The sequence below is a fragment of the Rhinatrema bivittatum genome, chromosome 5 (assembly GCF_901001135.1).
Source record: "Rhinatrema bivittatum chromosome 5, aRhiBiv1.1, whole genome shotgun sequence".
Classification (NCBI taxonomy): domain Eukaryota; kingdom Metazoa; phylum Chordata; class Amphibia; order Gymnophiona; family Rhinatrematidae; genus Rhinatrema; species Rhinatrema bivittatum.
Window position 1 is genome coordinate 346,062,473 of NC_042619.1, and position 23,865 is coordinate 346,086,337.

Sequence of the window (23,865 nt, forward strand, 5' to 3'; positions counted from 1 at the left end):
ACCATATTAATAGTAGGAGTGTTGTGCTCTAAAACTTAAAAAATGAAGTATCCCAGTCTGTTAACATGAAGAAGGTGAGGGTGCACATTTTCACTTGGTCAGAAGTACCAAATTGCCTGGCTATTACTTTGGTGAGAAGAAAAGGCAACCAATATAAATAAAGGCAAAAAGATCAGCATTCAACAAACAAAATCGAAGGATCTCAAAAAAAAAGGAACACAAAAAAGAATATCTACAGCAGCGGAAGGAAGAAGAGATTGCTAATCAAGTGAAGCAAGATGATAAAACATTAGAAAGGAGGAAGGCCAAAGGTGGAACTGTAAGACTGCAAGGTGACAAGGAGCAATGTGAAAAAAAAAGATGCTAAACAAATACTTCTGTTCAGTATTCCTGCGTCTGCTTAGTAAAGGTACATATGAGAGTGAGGTAGATACCAGGCCATTAATGGAACTGTGTGTTTGTGCAAAACTGAACGTGGACAAAATGAAGGGGCTGGAGGAGCTGCCTCCTACCATACTGATGAAACGCAAGAGAGATTCTGATGGGTCTGGTGGAGAACCTGTTTGATAGATACTTGGAAATGGGAGTGGAGAAGGCCGGCTGTGGTCCCTGTAGTAAGTTATTACTCCATATCCAAGACAGTTTTTGTCATCGATCTCCTTTGTACCCCATGTCCAACCAGAAGGTTTTGTAATAATCTAAATGTCTAGGTCCCTTGTGGCCTTTTCGATATTTCATCACCAAAAACCTTTCACACTGATCACTGGGAAGTTGTCGCTTTATTTACATAATAGCTAATTTAACAATCAATAATAGCAACATATCATGCCAGATTTTATTTCTATATATAGGGGGTCAAGACCTCACGCTTATGGTTTGTCATTGTTAATTCTATATAGCCTAAGTACAGTTGATTTTTACAAATTCTATGGAGCCTGCCAGACAGACCTAGCTTACCCTCTAATTTGTAGCCATCTTGATCAATATGGCTATCATTCTTTTTCTTCTCATCCTCTCCTTCAAGTGTAGCCTGCTGGTAGGAACTCTGCTACTCTAGGGCCAGCAGTGGTGCCAAAGTTATGCTTCCACTATTTCATTCACTTTTTGCAGCTAAGGATCATCTGTGCTTTTCCAATGTCTTCTTTAAGTCTGTTATTGTGTTAGTGGGCACTACACATCCCCTGACTGCATTCCACACCTTTACCACTCTTACCATATTTTCCACCTGTAAGAACTCTGCCCTACACAGTGGGTAAAGTCTACTCTACCGTTCTGTTTATCATTTTCCTAATTGTTGTTTCTAACAGGGCTGCCTTGTAGAACGCGTACCACATTGACTATAAGGAAAGTAAACCTAGTAGCCAAGCAGTTTGTTTGGCTAATCTATTTCTGTATTAATTTGTCCAAATCAGAGCGCACAGCTGGAATGACGAGCAGGTTGGTTTGTTCCAGCGAATCAATAAGTTTGTGCCAGCAAGATAAACATGTTTAGTAGTTCTGTTGCTGGTATCAGTCGGTTTTTCAAAGCATCTGACCAAACAAAAGTCTTCAGTTACAGGTTAGGACAATTCTAATATAAAACTAACTACAGAAAGTGTTTTTAACTTACACATTACACAGAAAAATACCACATATTTCAAGACCATCAAGGACATTTAAATAACAAGATTGAGGAATAATGATGTCAAAAGTTTTAAAAAATCCTTTCAAACATGTCATACATACCCGGAGAAAAATATGGACCACTGTCAAGAAAATTAAGCTCTTGAGTCTGCTATAGGTCACACTACCATGTCTATGCAGTAAGATCTGAAATCTGTGGCCATAGCAAAATGCTAGCGATAATCATGCATACATCAGCACCCAGCGTTTAAAAAAAAATGCATGTCTCCTCCTCTGCATTCCTCGCAAATTCCCTTTGTGAGATAAAAATATTTTACAACATGTGGAATGGCCACTATTGTCTTCTGTCAGGAGCAGATATATACAACCAAATCATGCAAAACATATGCCATGAAAAGACAAGTGGTAAATCCTGAGGTAAGACTGTGCATTAAAGGGATACGCAGGCTGCACCATAACATGCTCAGTTATAAAATGACCCCTCTATAAATACTCCATGTAATGGGATACAAACGTTTAAGTAAACTGCAAATATTGCAAAGATATTTCTTCATAAGAGAAAGCATTACAGGCCTAAGGACAGATGTGTCAAGATTTTTGACAGAAAGGTCTTCATATTCCTTAAATAGTTCTAGCAATATTTTTTTTAAAAAGCTACAAAATGTACATTTTTTTTTAAAGAAAATCCATTGTTTTCTGTGCTTCTGTCCTACCACAGCATCAACAGTATCAAAATAAAGACAAGACGTTATATATGGATGGATAAAAACAAAATAAACATAGGTATTAGCGTAGTGAAAATCTATCTTTAATTAATTTCACATACTTAGCTTTAAGTTTGGTTTTCTGAATTCTTTTTAAGACAATGGATCTGGCATGTACTGAGATTTTTAGCTGCTGAACAATGCAGAAATCCTATCAGACATGCATCCGTTGTCCACTGCTGGTGCTGTAGGTATTTGAACATTTTTGGAATGCAACCTTTCCGCGAGTCAAGTTGACCACCATGCAGCGACAGTACCCAGCATGCATGGACAGCCTGGCCAAAAGATATCAGGCACTGCCTTTCTTGTGCACTTGTTCCAGTTTCCTTTTCAGGAGGCTATAGTTTTCTCTGGTCCCAGGTGCTACAGGGTCAAGCTTCAGAGAAATTTCGTAGTGTTTCTTGGCTGAATCGAGATTGCCCCAGCGATGATAGAGCACAGCTGAAACAGCAATAAGGAGTTTGCATTAGAGAGAGCTCCCCATATTGCGCAATCTTGCCAATCACGTGAAAACAACATTAAAAAAGTTTCTCTCTATAGTAAGGAAATTTCTGGTAGCACAAGAGATTTTTATGCTCCTTGGGATAGTAGAAGGCTAGAAATACTGAACTTGCTTTATGAAGTATTTTTTTATTAACCTATGATGTATGGTGTTTTAGCAGCATAGTCTGCTGATCTACTGTACAGACACTACTACTATGCATCTATTTCTACTAACAGCTTGCACTTTCACGCCTTTTTTTAAACTGGCTTTGAATTAAATACACCAGATAGGACAAGATTATTTCATTCATCTGTTTGAATTTAGTAGCCTAAGCTGGGCCCAGTTCCTGAGAGGGCAGGTGTTTACATTGCTATACCATCACCAGAAAAGGTGACTGCAAACCTGTAATTGTTTCCTGATGATAGCTACACTCAAAGGCCATATAACCAGTATTGCATGCAAAGTCAGAGGATTAATCTAGAACCTTTTAAAGCATGTATGCATACATGCTTGTGGGTTTCTTGCATATTCAAACATACTGACTTTCAGTTGATTATATAATTTAGCCTAATTAACTTACACATCTGAACTCCCAGATGGAGAGATAGGTAGATAAGAACATAAGAAGTTGCCATAAAGGGTCAGATCGAGGGTCCATCAAGCCTGTTTCCAACAGTGGCTAATCCAGGCTACAAGTATCTGGCAAATGCCCCAACATTAAATAAATCCCATGCTACTAATGCTGGTAATAAGCAGTAGATATTCCCTAAGTCAATTTGATTGATAGTTTATGAACTTCTCTTCCAGGAACTTATTCAAACCTTTTTAAACCCAGCTGCACTACCTGCTTTAACCATATCCTCTGGCAATGAATTCCAGAGCTTAATTGTGTGCTGAGTGAAAAATAATTTTCTCCAATTTGTTTTTAAGGTGCTACTTGCTAACTTCATGGAGTGTCCCCTAGTTCTTCTATTATCTGAAAGAATAAATAATCAATTTATATTTATTCATTGTAGTCTTCTCATGATTTTATAACCTCTATCATATCCCCTCTAAGCCATCTTTTTGCCAAGCTAAACAGCTCTAACCTATTCAGCTTTTCCTCATAGGGGAGTATATTAGACAGGGACTGACTACCAGGCCGATACAGTACAGTTAACCAGCATTTGGACGCGCGTTTTCAACACGCTAGCTTTACCCCTAATTCAGTAAGGGGTAATAGCGTGTCGAAAATGCGCATCCAACCCCCCCGCAACTAATAGCGCCCACAACATGCAAATACATGTTGATGTCCCTATTGGTTATTCCTGCGCGATACAGAAAGTAAAATGTGCAGCCAAGCCACACATTTTACTTTCAGAAATTAGTGCCTGCCCAAAGGCTGGCGTTAATTTCTGCCGGCGCCGGGGAAGTGCACAGAAAAGCAGTAAAAACTGCTTTTCTGTGCACCCTCTGACTTAATATCATGGCGATATTAAGTCGAAGGCCACAAAAGTAAAATTAAAAAAATAAAAAATCAGCCCATGGCCCGCGGGTCGGAAGACGGACGCTCAATTATGCCGGCGTTTGTTTTCCGAACCCGTGGCTGTCAGCGGGTTTGAGAACAGACGCCGGCAAAATTGAGCGTCAGCTGACAGCCGCCGCTCCTGTCAAAAAGGAGGTGCTAGGGACGCGCGCTAGTGTCTCTAGCGCCTCCTTTTACCACGGGCCCTCATTTGCATAGGCCACCCTCCTGAATCGCGCGCCCAGGAGTGTGGCCTGCGCGCTTGCCTGCTCTCCCGTGCGTTTTTCTGAATCGGCCTGAATGTGAAGAAACTTGCTGTACAGTTAGGCCTCTGAAGAATTGAACCCCTGACTGGGCTGTATAAATTGTGACTCTATATATTTAGGCGTTGTTAAGCCTTTTGGCTTCTCTTTACTGTTAAGCTGTCTCCTCTGGAATTTTGTGTGCGAGTGGTGAGACTTTGAGGCCCTCAAGAGATCTGCATTACTGAGCTATTGTAGGGAGAATTAGGATTTCCTATCCCACTTCCCTTCTATGTGTACCGCCATTATTTACCAACGATCTGCTGTCCGTCTGCTTAGAGAATTCATCAAAATGTTTACTTTAGGTCACATTCCGCTGACCTTTTTGAGCCAACACATGTTAGGATCCCTCTCTGCCCTAGGGCTAGAATGCATGGCAAAAAAAACTTAACACAGCATGACTGATGGCTGGGTATTGTCAGGAAAGTCAGACAAAGAACAGATATTCTATATAAACAACCTTACAAAGCAAACACTTCAGTACTGAAAGTAACGCAAGACGTTCATGAAGTGCTAGTGCTCCAGCGCTGAAGTCCTAAGAGTTCTGGACTGCTCTAAGCTTGGCCCAGTTCCTGAGGGGCAGGTGTTTACATTGCTCTACCATCGTATGATATAATCAAACGATCTTAGGGATGCGAGCAGATTTAATTTTACATTGTGTGTGCGTGTGTATATATATGTATATTTTCTCTGGTTTTGATTTACTTATTCCATACATATACTTACTTGTATCTTATTTTCTATTTCATTTGTATTATTTTTTTCTTGTTTATATCATACCTTATTCTTACGTGCATTGCAATTTTTATTAGTCCTGGATTATTATATATACTCAATTTGTTGGGACAATAAATGTGAAAATCTGCCAAGCACTGTGGAGGGCCCGCAGTAAAAAGAGGCACTAGGGACACTAGCGCCTCCTTTTTGACAGGAGCAGTAGCTGTCAGCGGGTTTGACAGCCAACGCTCAATTTTGCTGGCTGTAATACCCCCAGAGTCACCCGAAGGACTGGCTCCCGGCAAGAAAGGCCTGCAGCTCAGAAATTCGATGTGCAGAACATATCGCCACCAGAACACAGTCTTCAAAGTCAACAACCCTAAGGAAAGGCTATGCAGTGGTTGGAATGTAGGGCCCGCCAAAAATTCTAGCACCAAATTGACTCCACAATGGAACCGGTAACCTCAAAGAAGGCCTAAGATGCTTCACTTCCTTCAAAAAATGTGCCACATCACGATGAGATGACAATGAAACACCATTCGCCAGACCTCTGAAACAGGTGAGAGCCACAATCTACACCTTCAAGGAAAAAGGGTCAATCCTTTATTCAACCCATCCTGCAAAAAATCCAGAATGAGAGGGATCCTAACTGAATGAGGATGAACACTGTGCTCCTCACATCAGGTCTCAAAAACTCTCCAAACCCACACATAAGCCAAGGAAGTGGAGAACTTGTGAGCATGGAGTAAGTTGGCAATCAAGGGCCAAACTGTAAGACAGAATCGAGCTAGATCCTCATGAAGAACCAGTCCCTGCTGCAACAGGTCCATGTGCGGCGGAAGACAAAGGGGGACCTCCACCAGGATTTGTTACAAATCTGCATACCACAGATGCCTGGGCCAGTCCAGCGCAACTGGGAGTAATAGCCCTCTGTGGCCTTTGATCTTGTGAATTATCCTGCCTAGCAAGGGTCATGGAAGAAAGGCATAAAGCATCTAACTTCCGGCCAGACCTGTATGAAAGTGTCTATTCCCAAGGACCATGGATCTCTCCTGAGACTGTAGAATCAAGAAATCTTTGCATTTCGAGAAGTCGCCAGCAGGTCTAGGAACAGAAGGACCCAGCATTCCACAATCAGCTGAAATGCCTTGGCTGACAACACCCACTCTCCAGGGTCCAGTCTCTCACTGCAGAGAAAGTCCGCTCTTATGTTGTCTTTTCCTGCAATGTGAGAGGTTGAGATCATCTGCAGATGACCTTCTGCCCATTCCATAAGATGGTCTATTTCCTGCGACTCTTGCTGGCTCTTGATATAGGCCACCACTGTCACGTTGTCCAACACGTGAACCACTTGATTCCGCAGCCTGTGGCTGAACTGCAAGCATACCAGCTGTACTGCCCAGGCCTCCAGGTGATTGATGTTCTAGCGGGACTCTTCAGTATTCCAATACCCTTGGGCCATTAACTCCAGACAAAGAGCCTCCCAACCATGGAGACTCGCATCTGTCGTACCAACCAGGTCAGAGAGGACATGGGAACTCCCTTTCTCAGATGATCCTCCTGCAACCACCACTGGAGATGGGAGATTTCCATTGGCAAGAGTATGATATGAAGATATGAAGAGTATCTCAATAACACACCCAGAATTAACCATCACTATTCAAACATTGATTTTATTAATGAGTTTGTAACCGTATTTATTTGGCACCTGTTAGAATGTATAACAACATACATATACATACATTATTTGTGCCTGTTTGTAAACCGTTGCGATGGTACCTAACTTAGCAACGGTATAGAAAAGTTTTTAAATAAATAAATAAATCTAATTCCCACAGTCCTGAGATTGTTGGTTTAAATGAGATAGCAGAGAGCACTGAAGAGGACATATATGCGCCCTTGCTCATGGCACCACTTCCAGGGTACCAACCATCAAGTTGAGCACCTGTAGATATGACCACACCATCGGGTGTGGGTGTTCATCAACTGACACACTTGAGACATCAATTTCTGGATCTGAACTTCCGGTAGGAAAACTCTGTCCTGTCCTGTGTTGAACCAGAACCCAGATATTCCGACGACTGGGATGGCTGAAGATTGCTTTTTGTCAGGTTCACCACTCAACCGAGCTCCAGCAATAAGGAGATCACCTTGTGGGTCACCAAGCAGCTCTCTTCCTGAGATCGTTCACTATCCTTTCCTTCAGCAGAGATTCCCTTAATTTTCCCACCACTGAGGTGAGGCTAGCCGGCCTGTAGTTTCCGGTCTCCTCACTGATACCACTCTGATGTAGCAGGATCACCACCGCTCCTCTCCAGTCATGCGGCACCACTCCCACATCCAGGGATCTCTTCAACAGGAGCTCTGACAGTATCCTAGGATGTACCTCATCTGGCCCCATGACCTTGTCCACTTTCAGTTTTCCTAGTTCTTCCCATACATTCTCTTCTGTAAATGGAGTTTCATCCACCCCACTCCCATCTACAGGTTTGTCAACCAGCAATGTCCTTCTCCAGGGTCTTCTTTAGTGAATACTGAACTGAAGTATTTGTTTAATATTTCTGCCACTTCATCATCATACATTGCTCCCCATCACCTTTTAATTTCACTATACCACTTTGGGCCTCCCTTCTTTCTCTGATATATTTGAAAAATGATTTTTCACCTCGCTTTACCTCTTTGGCAATCCTTTTCTCCACTTGACTGTTTGCTTTCCTGATTTCTTTCTTTGTTCCCCTCAGTTTCACTAGATATTTTTCCCTGTGTTCCTCTTTTTGGGTTCCTTTATATTCTTGCACGCTAGTCTTTTTGCCTGAATTTTTTCCCGCCACTCCCTCGGAAAACCCGATCAGTTTATTTGTCCTCTTACTTGTCTAGCACATAGATCTGTTGCCTTTGTAATAGCTCCTTTTAATTTGGTCCACTGTTGTTACAAGAGTTGAGTGAATGGGAAGTAATCCGGTTTAAAGCTTTGACAAAGGCATCACTGCTGAACAATGTCAAACTTGTGGTAATTCAGTTATCCTAAAGTGGATTGCTATGTATTTCTCCATGTATATTATGAATAGTATCACAGTTAGTCATGAAATTACTTGAAAATGTTTCACTACTGTACATATTAAAGCAATAAAATATAATAAACTTACACCCTAGAACAATTTGCCATTATTGCATAAAATGTTCTTACCTAGATTACCATGGTAACTTGCTGTATTTGGGTTGGCTTTGATAGCCTTGAGAAACAAGACCTCAGATTCCTGAATAAGTTAAAAAATGTATAAATTAGAACATTCCAAAGCAATGCATCTGCAGCGAGCAAAGACTCGCTGTACATAAAAATCAACGTCTCTCTCAAATGGAAACCAAACTTTACCTAGTACACACAAAATTGGAAATAAGAGTACACTCACATGGAGAGCACAGGATCATATAAATACACCTTAATGTATCCATCTTAGAGGTATAAAATGCAAAGTTGCTTACAGATAACACATTTTCTGAACACAGCAGACTATGGTCATATAAACATCACAAGACCACATGTGGTCCTGACTGAACGGACTTCCGGAGCTTTCTGGAAAAGTATAAAAGCCTTTTTCCAGACATAGTTGGGAGTTTCTAGGCAGAAACAGCAGCAGCAGCCCCAAAGGCCACCTCAGTTTATGGTTAGCAAAGCTGTGAATGGGACAGAACTCCCGCGAGGATGAAAATGGGTTTGTATGACTACTGATCTGCTGTCTTCGGATATTACCCGTTAGAGGGAAATAACTTTTTTGTCTGAAAAACCCCCCCAAAAAACAGATCAACCAGTCACACACATAGGGTTTTCTACTTAAGCAGTTTCATCAACTAAAGGAGGAAAACTTAGCAACATCTGCCAATGTAAATTCACTGGCTGCGTCATTATGATGTTTGTTGGTATGTACGCTTGATGTTATGATTTTTATGAATATTTTTTATTGTACTTCATTGTGAAAGGTAGAGTGTGTAGAGTATAAAACTTAAAACAAAAATAAACAATATAAATAACCTGAAAAACTTGTTTTGGTGGGTGAAATCCCTTCTGAATTTTGTTCTTTTGAAGGAACATAGATAACAGGGTAGCCAACCCAAAAACCATAAAAATGAGGAAGTAGTTTGGCTTTAGCTTTACAGTCTATACTTGGCATCCTGATAGGAGCCTGCATCTAAACAATAATGAGATGTCAATCTGTGGCCTGAACTCTGTGTCATAACCTTGCAAATCTCAGTGGAGGTGGATTTCAGATGGTGAAGTTTGCTGCTATGGCCCTTGTGTCATGGGCCTTGATGTTTCTAAGATCAAACGTGCTTGGAAAAAACAGAAAGAGATGCAATCTACTAGCCAATTAGAAATTATGCATTTTCTTTTTTTTTTTTTTTACTGCAGAATCTTGCTTGTTAGTATCAAAGGAAACAAAAGCTGGGTGCACAATCCTAAGGGCTTTAGTCTGCTTCAGATAGCAGGTGACAACGCTTTTCCAGCTCAGACAGTGGAAAGATGTTTTGCCATTATTGGCATATATCTTTGGCAGGATACTGCTTAAGGTGGAAATCAGACACCAGCATAGGCAGAAATGTAGAATGCATGTGAAGCCCTGATAAATTGTGATGAAATCTAATGTAAGATGAGTTTGCCACTACAGCCTGGAGCTCACTGATTCTGTGAAGTGACTGCCACAAAGAAAATGAAATTTTAGGCCAGGTCACAAGAGGTCAGAAGCTTAAATGGGGTTTTCATTAGCTGTGTTATAATGGATCTCCCATGACACAATGGAAAGTTTGATGAGAGGCTTCAATTGAAGCAAATCCCATATAAATCTAACAATTTGAGGTTTCACAGAAATGGGATTTCCTTCTAAATGGTGGTATGCATCAGTCACATTAAGATGAACTCTGAGTTGGTTCTGAGACCAGACAGATATGTAGGACATATCCAGTTTTTGTGTTAGAGAGGCGAACAAATCTAGGGCTCTGCCTTCACTCCAGATGTGAAACCTCCTCCATCTGAAAACACTAATCTTCCAACAATGTTTTTGAGACACAGAAGGAGTTCAAAGAAGAGCTTGCTTACATGGAGCTAGGTATAGTCCTGGGGGAATTCTGTGCTAGCGTGGAGCACAGAATCTGTGCAGAACTCCCCCTCCTGCACAGATGCACAGAAATTCCAGTTCCAGTGCAGATTTTGGCAAGATCAAGCAGGCCCCAGCGAGCCATGAGTGAAGGCTGTCCCACTCGGAGCGAAGAAGGAGCAGGCCCTGGCATGTTGCGAGTGGAGCCCACCCTACTCACGACAAAAAGGGAGCAGGCCCCAGCGTGCCATGAGTGGAGGCCATCTCACTTGCAGTAAGGAGGAGCAGGCCCATGGCATGCCACGCGCAGAGGCCATCCTACTCACAACGAAAAAGGAGCAGGCCCCTGGTGTGCCATGAGTGGAGGCCATCTCACTTGCAGTGAAGGAGGAGCAGGCCCCTGGTGTGCCATGAGTGGAGGCCATCTCACTTGCAGTGAAGGAGGAGCAGGCCCCTGGTGTGCCATGAGTGGAGGCCATCTCACTTGCAGTGAAGGAGGAGCAGGCCCCTGGTGTGCCATGAGTGGAGGCCATCTCACTTGCAGTGAAGGAGGAGCAGGCCGTCCTGCTCACAGCGAAGATGGAGCAGGCCCTGAGATAAAATCCCTGGCAGGATAATTCTGACTGCCATGGACTACAAGAAGGAGGAGATTTAGGACATGAAAACGTGCTGATATATGGAGAGCTTCAATGCTCTTCTAAGCATGCGAGGTATAATCTGTAACTGTTATGAGCTGTTTTCAATTACAACTGAATAACAGTTTACAAAAAATTCTCATTTTCCCATCTGTAGAGCAGACATCAGAGTGGGAGGCTGGCTATTTCCTCTGGATCCAATCGAAAGCTAGACTGTGTGCGGTGTGGAGTTCTTCTGTTTAAATTGGCAAGTCCTTGAGCTTTGGAACCCTCTCTGAATAGGTCTCTGGTAACATCGCTGCTGAAGAATAAACTGATTCCTAGGAAATACATTCTGGACACTCCACGATGCTGAAGAAGTTACAAAGGAGGCAATATGAGGTTCATCATTTCCACAGCATGGCACGTCATCAAGTCTATCGTGCATATTCAAAGAGGCCTGAAGACTGCAGCCTTAGCTATGGTAAAAATTCTGAGTGCTATTTGACAAACATTGTAGGCGGTATAAATGATATATTTTTCACATTCCTTCCCTGTGCCCAAAAGGTTGTGAAACTTGTCCTGTTTCTCTTGAACTAAAAATGTGGCAAATTCTGTGAATTCCTCCCAAATGGTTTGCAAGTATTATATCCTACAGATCTAATGTAGGGCTATAGCATAGCATTCTGCCTCTTTCTTGGCTTTTTAGGGCAAATATAACAACTACACTGTGATATGGCTTTATGGACCTTGCCAAATCCAGGAGCTACTTGGACATAGTATTTTGTGTTTGTTTCTTATGAACAGGAAGTACAATATGGGTAGGTTCTTACATCCACTGGCATCCATCTTTGAAGAGAGGGTTGACAGGTATTGCTACCAAATTTTTAAGGGCACACAAATAATTGAGAAGGCCATGTAAAGGGGTCCAGTTTCCATTCTCTGCATAAAACCTGCGTAGGCAAGGTCTTTCGTTGGGCAGCAGTGCCCTGTTGGTTGTGGAGAAAGCTCTGAATGGAGGTATGGAGATTCATTCTCTGCAGAACTATTCTTATTAGACTCAAAATGAGCCGTGCCCCAGAATGCCACTGATTCTGATTCTAAAATATGAGGATCTAAGGAGATCGGAGAGTGCACGAGCTACCATGTTTGATACAGGTGTCGATGCTATTGGAACCGGTTCTGGTGGAGTGGGTTTAGCAGTGGGTCTTTGAGGGACCCATTGGAGTCAACACAATGTGTAAATCTTCACCTTCACAGCATATTGGGCTTTTTAATTCTCCTGTCCAAATCAGTTCCAAACAATACTATTAGCAGCATTGGGCTTGAAGAAGGCTGAATATTCTCAATTGCCCTTCTGAAGTGTGACAAAGTACTCTGATAGGTCTGTTTGAAATCCATGTGGAGCTGCCTCAGTCTGGGGAAAATAAGGAGATTGCCAAGTATACTTGCTTTGAAACCTCCAAAACATCTGAGCTCATGTATCATCATGCTGATACCCCCACTTTGGGCTCAATACCACCTTTTAGAATCCTTGTCGTGACTCGAGCAGACGGATAGAGATATGATTTGACTTTTGTGCCCAATCTGAAGTCCACTTTAGTAAGAACTGGTCAGCAATGCAATCACTGTGGACCCTGTGCAAGGCCAGCGCTTTGGAACCAGAATTAAGCTCACTGCTAAAGGAAGGCTCAAGCTGATGTCATTCTGGGCAACATCCTTGTGCAGATCTCACAGGCATTGTGGCCTTTTTCCCCCAAACATTCTGTAGCACATGCTTTGATGGTTGATGATAGACATCATCTGTGTGCATGTGCAGCAGAGAATAAATCTGCTAGCCTTCTGGTGAAGAAAACTAATGTAGATAAATCAAAAGCCAAAATAATTTTTCATTATACGAGACAACTAAAGAACAAAAGAAATGGTCTGTAATGCTGAAAAAAATGAAACAGTAAAGTAAAAAAAACAAATTAAAGAAATGTTCAAACTACTGCAAAACTTGATTATGGAAGAGAGGTTAAAACTGAAGCAAAAAAAAACAAAACTGCTGAAGAGAGAAATTTGGCTGCAGCGTTGATGTCTCATTTGATATCAGTGGATAAAGAAATAAATGACACGTTTCCAGAAAGCTCCAGATATCCATTCTGTCGGGGCCACACATGGTCCCATGTTACCAACTGATTTGCTTGTCTTCAGGGACAGGATTATTCTCTGATGTGGATTCCTACTTGCGCTTCCTTCAAGAGGCAGATCTTATTGCCACAAATACCTCATTTGCATACTCATAAGTAAACTAGCTTGATACCTATTTAATTAAAATCAGAAGTTAAAGCCTATAAACTTCTGTTTTAAACTCTCTCTGAACTAAGGTCTTAAAAAATTATACAAATCTTTGCAAACGAGAAGTCAATGTTGAGCTATAAGTAGACAGAGCAAGATATCCAGATAAACTTAAACCAGATATTGAGTGGCATGACCATGCTACTGAATATATTTGGTTAAAATAACTTTAGAACTGCTTTGTATCATGACCAGACTTGTGAATACTGGCATTATCCAGTTAAGTCTGGCCTACTCCAAAATGTCAGCAGAACATCTATGACTTATCAGTTAAGTTTTATCAGGCAAAAAGAAATTACCTGCATAAGTCAGAGGTGGCTGACATGGAGGGAAATTCAAATCTCACTTTTTGTCCTGCTAAATCGCAAATGCAGCCAGACAAATCGTTTGAATAAGTATCTCATAGTTTTCTCATACATTGTTAAGTATTAAAAATAATTTGTAATTGCAGTGTTCCTTGTTAAATCTTAAAAACCTTCACAAATTAGAATGATATTTGAGAATAAGTAAGAACATTTTTGCATGCTAAATACATTTTATGTCTTTTGCTGGATATCATCAGCTGTTGAAAAATACACACCTTGTATTTCTGGGATTTTCCCAGTACATTTGCCAAGGAAAACATAAGCGAATGGTCATTGGGAAGTAACTCCAGGGCCTCTTTGCCAACTGCCTCTGCCTGTGCTAAGTTACCTGAATGAAAGCAGGGGGTGGAGATACAAAAAGAAAGTTTCACATAGGAAATGGTTTTTATAATTAATACTCTCTTTTTTTCAATTCTGACCTTCCTGCCTGGGTGCTGCTGCTCGCTTTGCTGAATGAGGGACTCACATGGAAGCCTCTTTTGAGGTTAAACCTTTCTGTAGCACTGAAGTGCTAGAACTTCGTCCTGTAGTGGCGACTCTCCTCCTATCTCCTGAATGAGTCTTTTCAATAAAGTACTCCTACCTTGCCTTCCAGGAAATCTGAACAAGGGTCTCTTGAATTGTTGCAAATAGTTCTGCAAACTATAGCACAGCATCGATAGGAGATATTTTAATGTAATCCTTCCATAACAAATAAAGTGCATTCACATTGTAATTATTATTCAATATACAGTGCAACTACATAAAACTAAGATTTCAATATAACAGGATTCTCCTTCCATCGCAGGAGTTTGCATACTGCATATTTGTACTTCACATAAATAAATGTATGCTTCTTTCTAAAAAAAAGTCATCATAGCTCCCATTCACGCATTCTCATACTATTTTCATGAAGTTCACACGCCAACAACAGTATCAGACTGATTGGATTGCATACTACTTCAACAGCACGGTGCAAGTTAAAATCCACGCCCCTGATGAATACAAGCATTTCTGCAGTTCTTTTGGCAACCTGAGTGTCGCTCTTTACCTGTAAGAGATGTTCTTGATGCTATAGCAGAGCAATGAGCCACACAGATGATCCATGTGACTCTGTCTTGTGCTGGAATGAAGGATCATTTCAGAACCTTCTAGTAAAACTTTCTAGGATGGGTGATGATTTCTATTCACCAGACTTGTGGCTAAACTACTAAATCAGTGGTTCCCAACCTGTGGTCTGGCGGACTCCTAGGGGTCAGCCAGACCTTACCAGGGGGTCCGCGAACTGCCTGCGCCAAGAAAAAGGCCCGACAGACCGCCATGGACCCCCCATCCTTTGGCAGCTGTAAAAAAAGAAGGACTAACAGGCTGCTGTGCACCCCATCTGCCGAAGGAGGCTGCGGGCCGCTGGTACACCCCATCTCATTGGCGGCAAAAGACTGGAGGAGGCCATGGGCTGCCAGTGCACCTCATCTTGCTGGTGGCAGATGACTGAAGGAGGCCACAGGGCCACTGGTATACCCCATCTCGCCAGCAGGAGGCTGCGAGGCCACCAGCTCACCCACCAGCAACCTCAGTGAGCCACGGGGCCCCCCTCTGCACCCCCTCCAGCACAGACTCCAGGAAAAAGAGAGGGAACGGCCCAGGTGTGAATGAGAGAGAGAGAACTTGTATGTATGTATATGTGTGTGTGAATGAGAGGGAGCATGTGAATGAGAGAGAGGGAATGTGTGTGTGTGAGCATGTGCATGAGAGACAGCATGTATTTATGAGAAAGAGGGAGTGTGTATGTGTGAGAGAGCAGGTGTATATGAATGAGCGAGAGCCGACCTGTGCTCCTCCTCAATCTTCGAGACCGAATTAAGTAGAAGATTTCCACCTTACCTTGTCTTCGGCGCTGATCCAAACCTTTTTTAAACCTAACTGCACTAACTACATCCTCTGGCAACAAATTCCAGAGCTTAACCATGCGCTGAGTGAAGAAGAATTTTTTCCAATTACTTTTGAATGTGCTATTTACTAACTTCATGGAGTGCCCCCTAGTCCTTCTATTATCCGAAAGAGTAAATAACCAATTCACATTTACCCGTTCCATCATATCCCTCCTCAGCTTTCTCTTCTCCAAGCTGAACAGCCCTAACCACTTCAGCCTTTCCTCATAGGGGAGCTGTTCCATCCCCTTTATCATTTTGGTAGCCCTTCTCTGTACCTTCTCCATCGCAACTATATCTTTTTTGAGATGCGGCGACCAGAATTGTACACAGTATTAATGGTGTGGTCTCACCATGGAGCGATACAGAGGCATTATGACATTTTCCGTTCTATTAACCATTCCCTTCCTAATAATTCCTAACATTCTATTTGCTTTTTTGACTGCTGCAGCACACTAAGCCGAAGATTTCAATGTGTTATCCACTATGAAGCCTTTTTCCTGGGTGGTAGCTCCTAATATGGAACCTAACATCGTGTAACTACAGGAAGGGTTATTTTTCCTTAGAATGCTTGTTGGTCTGGAATTAGGGGGGGTCTTTTATACAGAAAAGCTGACCTTTTAAAATAATTAACAGGTAGAGGTCAATTGTTAGGGAACTAACTTTCATCTGTGTAAACTTATTTATTTGGCGTTTTTCTATACCGGCATTCAAGATTAGAATCACATCATGCTGGTTTGCATTAAACAAAGGGTGTAAATTAAAATAAATAACCGAACAGAACTGTAAGAAGTGAAATGAAAAAACTCTGAAGTTACAATAAAACAGGTTGTTAAAACTGGGTGGAGGAAAGTCTAAAGGAACTTAACAGTAAGAGCCGTTATTTGCAGTATTATACGAATGTCTGATTGTGCTTGTCATTAATATACGATTCAAATAGGGTCTGGAAAGGCTTGTTTGAACAACCATGTCTTAAGCCTTTTTCTGAATGTTAGAAGGCACGGTTCTTGACGAAGTTCCGGAGGAATGGAGTTCCATAGCGCTGGTCCTGCTGTAGAGAAAGCCCGGTCTCTAAATGATATATGTTGAGAGGTTTTGGCATGGGGGACATGTAGTGATGAGTCTCTGTAAGCTTCTCTAGTAGGTCTGGAGGAACTATGTTTACTGAAAGGGATTTGTAGGTTTATCATTTTGGTTTATCAACTTGGAGCTTCCATAGCACAGGTGTTAAATACTCAATGCAAGCCACATTTTTCAGTTTTTAATTTTATTTAACAAAATGCAGAGAAATAATGAATTTTGATTTTGAAAATGTAATTTAAGAGCATACTGGTTTGCAATAAATATACTATCTGGAACCATTTGTGTAAGTGTTATTTGTAATCTACTCAAATCTATTGACTTTGAGCGGGGGGGGTGTTGAATACTTTTGTAAGCCATTGGTATATATTTATCTTTTCATTTTAAGTTATATTATGCCTTGCAAGACACTTCACATTCATATACTGTAGGAATTCCCCTATCCCCAGAGGCCTTACAAGGCCCTCATTGGCTAAGCATTGTTCCCCACAGACACAGAATGGGAGAAAAGCCTTCGTACATCAGGCCCTAAGTTTGTACCTGCGGCAATAGAGAGTGAAGTGACTTGTCCAAGGTTACAAAGACTGAACTTATGCATCTGGCTAAGTTCCCCTGCAAGGATGTTCCTTCTCTATGTAGATTGAAGGATATCAGCTTCCAATTTCCATTAATATGAGAAATGTGGATGGGATTTTTGATACCACTCTACCCTTGCATCCACATATTAAGACAGTTGTACAGAATGCTTTTTATAAGATGTGCATTTTGCGTAACCTACATCCCTTATTGCCATTAGATCATTTCCACTCAAAAGGTATAAGCCATGGTGATCAATGGCCTTGATTATTTTAATACGGTGTACCTGGGTTTCAAGCAATTACCTCACAAGCTCTACAGCTTATTCCGAATGCAGCAGCGTGGCCGATTGTGGCTACTCCAAGTTGGATACCTATTATTCCAATCTTGTGGCTCCCTACATTGGCTTCCAATTATCTGGAAGATTAGATTTAAAATGTTATTATTGGTGTTTAACGTGTTGTATGAACCCCCTCCTCCCTCACTGTGTGCTGTGATTAGATGGCTCTGAGATCTCCACAGCAACAGCCCCCCTCCCTTAACCTGACAGTGCCGGGAGAAGACAGGGCGAGGGAAAGAAACCGGGGACACAGATAAAAGGGGAAGGGCAGAGAAAGGATAATACACATATGGGGGACATGATGGGAGGGGAAAGACAGAGGGGACGTGGAGGGAAGGATGGGGTACAGGGGATGAAAGGGAGATACACACATGGGGACAAGGTGGAGAGAGAGGAGTAACAGGGAAGGGAGAAACAGAAGAGGCACAAGAGATGGAGAAGAGAGAGAGAAGAGGGATATGGGAGAGAAAAAGAGGTGGTACTGTGGAGGAAAGGGAGAGTGAGATAGGAGGGCTCAGGGAGGGAGAAAGTCATAAGGAGGGTGCGGGCTCGAGCCAGGAAGGCATAACAGGCAAGGTGAACAGAGGTGAGAGGAAACAGAGCAAATTGATAAATGGCATAAAAGAGAGATAAAAGGCTGGGAAGGGTTAAAGAAAAGCAGGCGAAAGCTGATTGGTGGGAGATACTGGAGAAGAAGGGCTGGGTTGATGTGACAGAAGAATAAGAAAGGAGATACAGGGGGAAAAGGTAAATAAATAGATGAGAAACTATAGAATGAGAAAAGTAAAGTAATGGAAGAGAGAGAGATGGGGAGAAGTGGAATGGAGGATAAATGTCAGCTGTAGGGGAGAGAGCTGAGAAAGGAAGAAAAGTCATAAAAGAGAGAAGTAAAAAATAGAAAGAAAAGCAGGAAAAACGAGTCAAGAAAAGCCAGATGAAAAAGTAGAGAACAATATAAGGAGAAAGAAGTAAAAGTGTTTTTTTATGTTCATATTAATTATCTGATACATATGAGGAAGGTTTTTCATGATGTATGTTTTTTATTTTTATTCTAGACATGGTCAGTGGTCTCGTTTATTTAGCTTTATGTAAAGTGTGTTGCCCATACTGTAACCATTGCTTCTCTCCCCCACAGTCTCCCTGAAATCTATAATCCACACTTGGGCTGGATGTAGAGAGGAGAACTGGAAGGTGCAGAGAGAGAAAAAAAAAAACCGGAGTGAGGGAGAAATTATTTTGTAACTTTTTGCTTTCCTCCTCCTTATTTTAATCATTATGCATAATGCTTTGGCATCACATATAAGAGAAAGACGCTGGCTGTGCATGTGTGTATGAGAGAGGAGGCTGTGTGCTTTGTGTATTTGGGACCTGGAATTGATACGCTCTTTGGGATCTGCTGGCAGTTTGTGGCCCAGATTGGCCTCTATTGGAGACAGGATGCTGGGCTTGATGGACCTTTGGCTCTGAGCCAGCATTTGCACATCTTAAATCTTCTAAAGACTTTATATTCCAACTTTGCCATTTGTGATCACAAGAAAAAAAGAATGTACTCCGAGTCCCTTCTCACAGGCACTTGAGATATGTGAAACCTGAGAAAGAACCTTTGCAGGCAGAGCGCTGACATTATGGAATGCATTGCCTGAGGGTTTCAGAGTTGAGTTCTGTATTAAAACATTTTGAAAAAGATTAAAGAGGTTATTCTTTGTCCAGGTCTTTGGGGAGTACTAGTATGTGCTGGACCAAGAGTTAATCAGGTGTTTTTAGTTAACATCTTAGCTAGGACTGATCAGTCTGATAACAATCTTAGCAATTGTTGTTCTGTTAGTACACCAATGTCTATGATGTCTATTGTTTTGACCTTGGTCTATCATTTTTTTAAAATATATTTTATGGATGTTTAATTTTTAAGTTTTAGATACTGCAGGCAAGAAATATTTCAAACAAATAAATAAACAAATAAATAAATAAATAAATGTTCCACAGCAGGATTTGAACCTTGGGTTCCTTGGTTTGCAACCTGATGCTCTAACTTCTAGGCTATTCCTCCCATTTCTGCCATGTCAGTCATTCTTCTCTCTATTGACACCAAAAAGATATTCAATAGAGTTGAATGAGCTTATTTTTTTTTTAAGTTAATGGAAAGACAAGTTTGGACAGGGATTTTTAAATATGGTTAAAGCCCTAAATAGTTTATAGATTACATAATTTCTACATCTACCATTAGCTGATCCAGGGTAAAAAGGGCACTAAGGGAAAATTAAATTAATTCTTTGCTTTGGTCTTTACTGAGGAAGATGAAAGGCAGACACTCATGCCAGGAGAGATATTTAAAGGTGATGAGTCAGAGTATCTGAAACAAATCTCAGTGAATTTGGAAGATGTAACAGGGCAAACTGAGGAACGAAAGAGTAGCAAATCACCAGGACCAGATGGTACACATCCCAGAGTGCTGAAAGAACTGAAAAAGTGAAATTACAAACCTACTATTATTAAACTATCATTAAAATCAGCTAAGAAACCGGAACACTAGAGAATGACCAAAGTGACCCCAGTTTTTAAAAAGGGATCCAGAGGTAATCTAAGAAATTACAACTGGTGAGCCTGACATCAATATGGGAAAAATTGGTTAAAGCTATTATAAAGAACAAAATTACTGAACACATAGATAGTCATAGTCTTGCCTCACCAATTGGCTACATTTTTTTTTGAAAGCATAAATAAACATGTGGATAAAGGTGAGCCAGTTGATATAATATATCTGAATTTTCAGAAATAATTTGACAAAGTAACTGAGGAGAGACTCTTAAGGAAATGAAGAAGAGGCAATATTCTATTGTGGATCGAGAAATGGTTAAAATATAGAAAACAGAAAGGAGGACTAAATGGTCAATTTTTCAATGGAGGTGAATAGTGGAGTGCCCCAGGGATCTGTATTGGGACTACAGCTTTTTAACAAATTCATAAATGACCTAGAGATTTGCTGATGATACAAAATTATTCAAAGTTGTTAAATCACAAGAGTTGTGAAAAATTGCAGGAGGACCTTGTGATACTTGGCATCCTAATGGCAAAGTGATGCAGAAGGGAAGAGCAACCCAAAATGGTAATTGTACAATACAAGGTTCCATATCTGAAGTCACCACCCAGGAAAAGGATCTAGATGTCATCGTGAAATCTTCTGCACCGTGTATGGTGGCGGCGGCGGCCAAGAAAGCAAATAGAATGCTGGGAATTATTAGGAAAGGAATGGAGAATAAAACAAAGGGCGTCATAACAACTCTGAATCTCTCCATGGTGAGTCCACACCTTGAGTACTGTGTGCAGTTCTAGTCACTGTATTTCAAAAAAGACACAGTGGAATTACAGAGGAGGGCGACCAAAATGATAAAAGGGTTGGAACGATTCTCCTATGAGGAAAGACTAAAGAGGTTAGGACTGTTCAGCTTGGAGAAGAGACGGCTGAGGGGGGATATGATAGAGGTGTTTATAATGATGAGTGTGGTAGAATGGGTAAACACAAATTGGTTGTTTACTCTTTCAAAAACTAGGGGATACACAATTAACTTACTGGATAAAACATTTACGACAAATAGGAGAAAATATTTTTTTTTACTCAACAAATAATTAAATTCTGGAATTTGCTGCCAGAGGATGTGGTAAAATTTGTTAGTGTAGCTGAGGTTTGGACAAGCCCCTGGAAAATAAGTCCATAAACCATTATATTAAGGTGGCCTTGGGGAAATCCACTGCTTATCCAAGCAGAAGGGAATCTATCAACCCTTGGATTCTGCCAAATATTTATGACCTGGATTGGCCACTGCTGGAAAAAGGATACTGGGATTGATGGACTTTTGGTCTGACCCAGTATGGCAAATCTTATGTTCTTATGTATAGTGGAAGTTACAGTATAATAAAGAGAGATTTTTCACTCTTGGCAGAGGAACAAGGTGCTACTAAACATCTGCCATTAGAAGTTGTGCTTTGTCTAAATAAAATCCACCAATATACCACAAAATATGCAGCTCAAAATGTATAATCAATTGTGCTATTTCATGAGAAAGAAAATTACCTTCCAGATAGTGCCTTTTAAAGAACTTTTTTTTATATATAGAAGGTGGATACATACGAATGCTGGCATTGAATGTGCTGATGCCAGCTTTGCTAGGCCTACCCCCCCCCCCCCCTTTTTTTTTTTTAATATGAAAAGTACTATTTGTGAATATAATTTTTTTCTCCCTATGAAACTGAACAACTGGTAAGTTTTTAAGTATATATTTTGTGGTTCTTCCTCTGTAATACTGTTCAAGTAAGGAGTTACTTTGTGCTTTATTTTATTAATAAAATAATTCATCACATCATTGGTTTTCGGTTGCCAATGGATTACTCTTTGGTACTCTTGGGTTGCTGTTTTAATTCTACGTATAATATATTTAATAATAAAACAGTTTGGAAAATGATTTTGTTTTGGCTGCAATATTTAATGATTTCATCAAAGTGGAAATGTATTAGACCATCCTTCCCCGTATTAAAGAATGGTACATGCTAGAGATGGAATTTAATATTGTAAATTAAGGATAATGCACATGTATTCCATTCTATTTGACTTCCTATCTTGGATTACGTGAAAGCGTCAATAACAGTTATTTTAAGACAACCAGAGAAAATTGTAAAGTATTTATGTACAAGAATTTGTATATGTATAAGTTTTGTTCTTTATTATACCTATTCGACTACTAATCTATACTAATCTGCACAAAATTTATGTTGCTTCTATTTTTCTCTATGGTATTTTGCTCAATAAAAATAAAGTTTGACAGAAAACACAATACCTGTATTATCTAGCAATATAATCAGGTTGTTCCAAGCCAAACTATGTTCAGGTTTCAAAACAGTGGCGTTTCTCCAGGCATTAAGAGCATCTAAATGACGATTCAAGTCTGCATACTAAAAGCAAAGAATGCAAAACAGAAACTTTTAACATGAATAACTTTTCCTTTTCTATTCTTCTGTACATACAACAAACTTCCAATGTTCAGTTTTCCGTGGTCCCTCTCATAAGGCAAGTGAGAAGACAACATTGTTGAGGCCGATATTTAATGCTACTTAGGGGGTCATTTTCCAAGCGGATCGCACACGATAAGGGATGTTCCGCACGCGAAACGTCCCTTATCGCATGCGATACCAAGATCGGGGCGGGGTCAGGGCAGCGTCAACCCTGGAAGAGGAGTCGGTGCAGCACCGGGGTTGACGCCGTGAAGACTTCGCCAACAGCGAAAGGTACGCTGCATTTTCGCTGCCAGTTTCGCGCTGAATAAGTACACGTTTTATGGTGTGGTTATTTGGCCCCCGCCCCCTGTTACCACGAGATTCAAAGAGCCCGGCGGAATTAGTAAATCCAGCCCTTAGCTAGATAAATCCATACTTATCCAGCTACGTAGTGGCCGCTGAATATCCAAGTATGTTCAATGGCTGCCACTTAGCCAGATAAGTATTTATCTGGCCAAGTAGATAGCTGTAAGGGCGAGTAATGGACATATTGGGGGGGGGGGGGGGGGGGCTACTTATCTGGCTAACTTAACTGGATAAATGCCGATATTCGGATTTATCCAATTAAGTGAATAAGATTTGCTCAGTAATAGGTCTAAAATTATCTGAATCTGATTTATCTGGCTAACTAGAATTTATCTGGGTATATTCAGCAGCACAGCCAGATGTTTTAGCTGACTACTTAGATAGCCAGAGACCTTTCAATATTGGGCCCACTGTATTATAGCATATGAACACATACAAATATAACTGCAACTGAACTATATAACAAAAGAAGATATCTTCTGAGTTTAGGAAATAGAATCATTTTTGACAATCCATTATAAAATGTGCTAGTATTATTTAATAGCAGTATATTTCATTAAAAGTCTCTCCAATGCAAAAAGCTACTTCGTAAAAATGAGACCTAGTGGTTATTGTTGGTGTTGCGCAACTCTTAGCTCAGATTTCTGTTTACATACTCAAGTTTCTCCAGAGTATAAGTAGATTATTAAGATCAGGGTGTGCTCTTTCCCCATCATACAAAAAACACAAAACAGAACAGTCATTATCCAACATAAGGTCGCCAATCCATTGGTTCTGAGTATGTATCCTGTTCAAGAGTTCTTG

The 23,865-nt window shown here is 40.8% G+C and overlaps 1 protein-coding gene across 6 annotated transcripts in view; it reads right to left on the reverse strand.

Annotated features, from left to right (window-relative positions):
- Nucleotides 1-762: 762 nt before the first annotated feature.
- TMTC4 (transmembrane O-mannosyltransferase targeting cadherins 4) overlaps nucleotides 763-23,865 on the reverse strand; it is a 93,860-nt gene continuing 70,757 nt past the window's right edge. For 5 of the 6 annotated variants that reach the window (XM_029604509.1, XM_029604505.1, XM_029604510.1 and 2 more), the window contains 4 exons: nucleotides 22,539-22,653; nucleotides 14,019-14,131; nucleotides 8,582-8,651; nucleotides 763-2,828 (listed from right to left, as the gene is read on the reverse strand). In XM_029604509.1, coding sequence (XP_029460369.1) covers nucleotides 2,677-2,828; nucleotides 8,582-8,651; nucleotides 14,019-14,131; nucleotides 22,539-22,653 — 450 coding nt within the window. In that variant the 3' untranslated portion in view covers nucleotides 763-2,676. Of the gene's footprint in view, nucleotides 2,829-8,581; nucleotides 8,652-14,018; nucleotides 14,132-22,538; nucleotides 22,654-23,865 lie in introns of those variants that run through there. The other variant, XR_003857141.1, reaches the window with a different exon arrangement.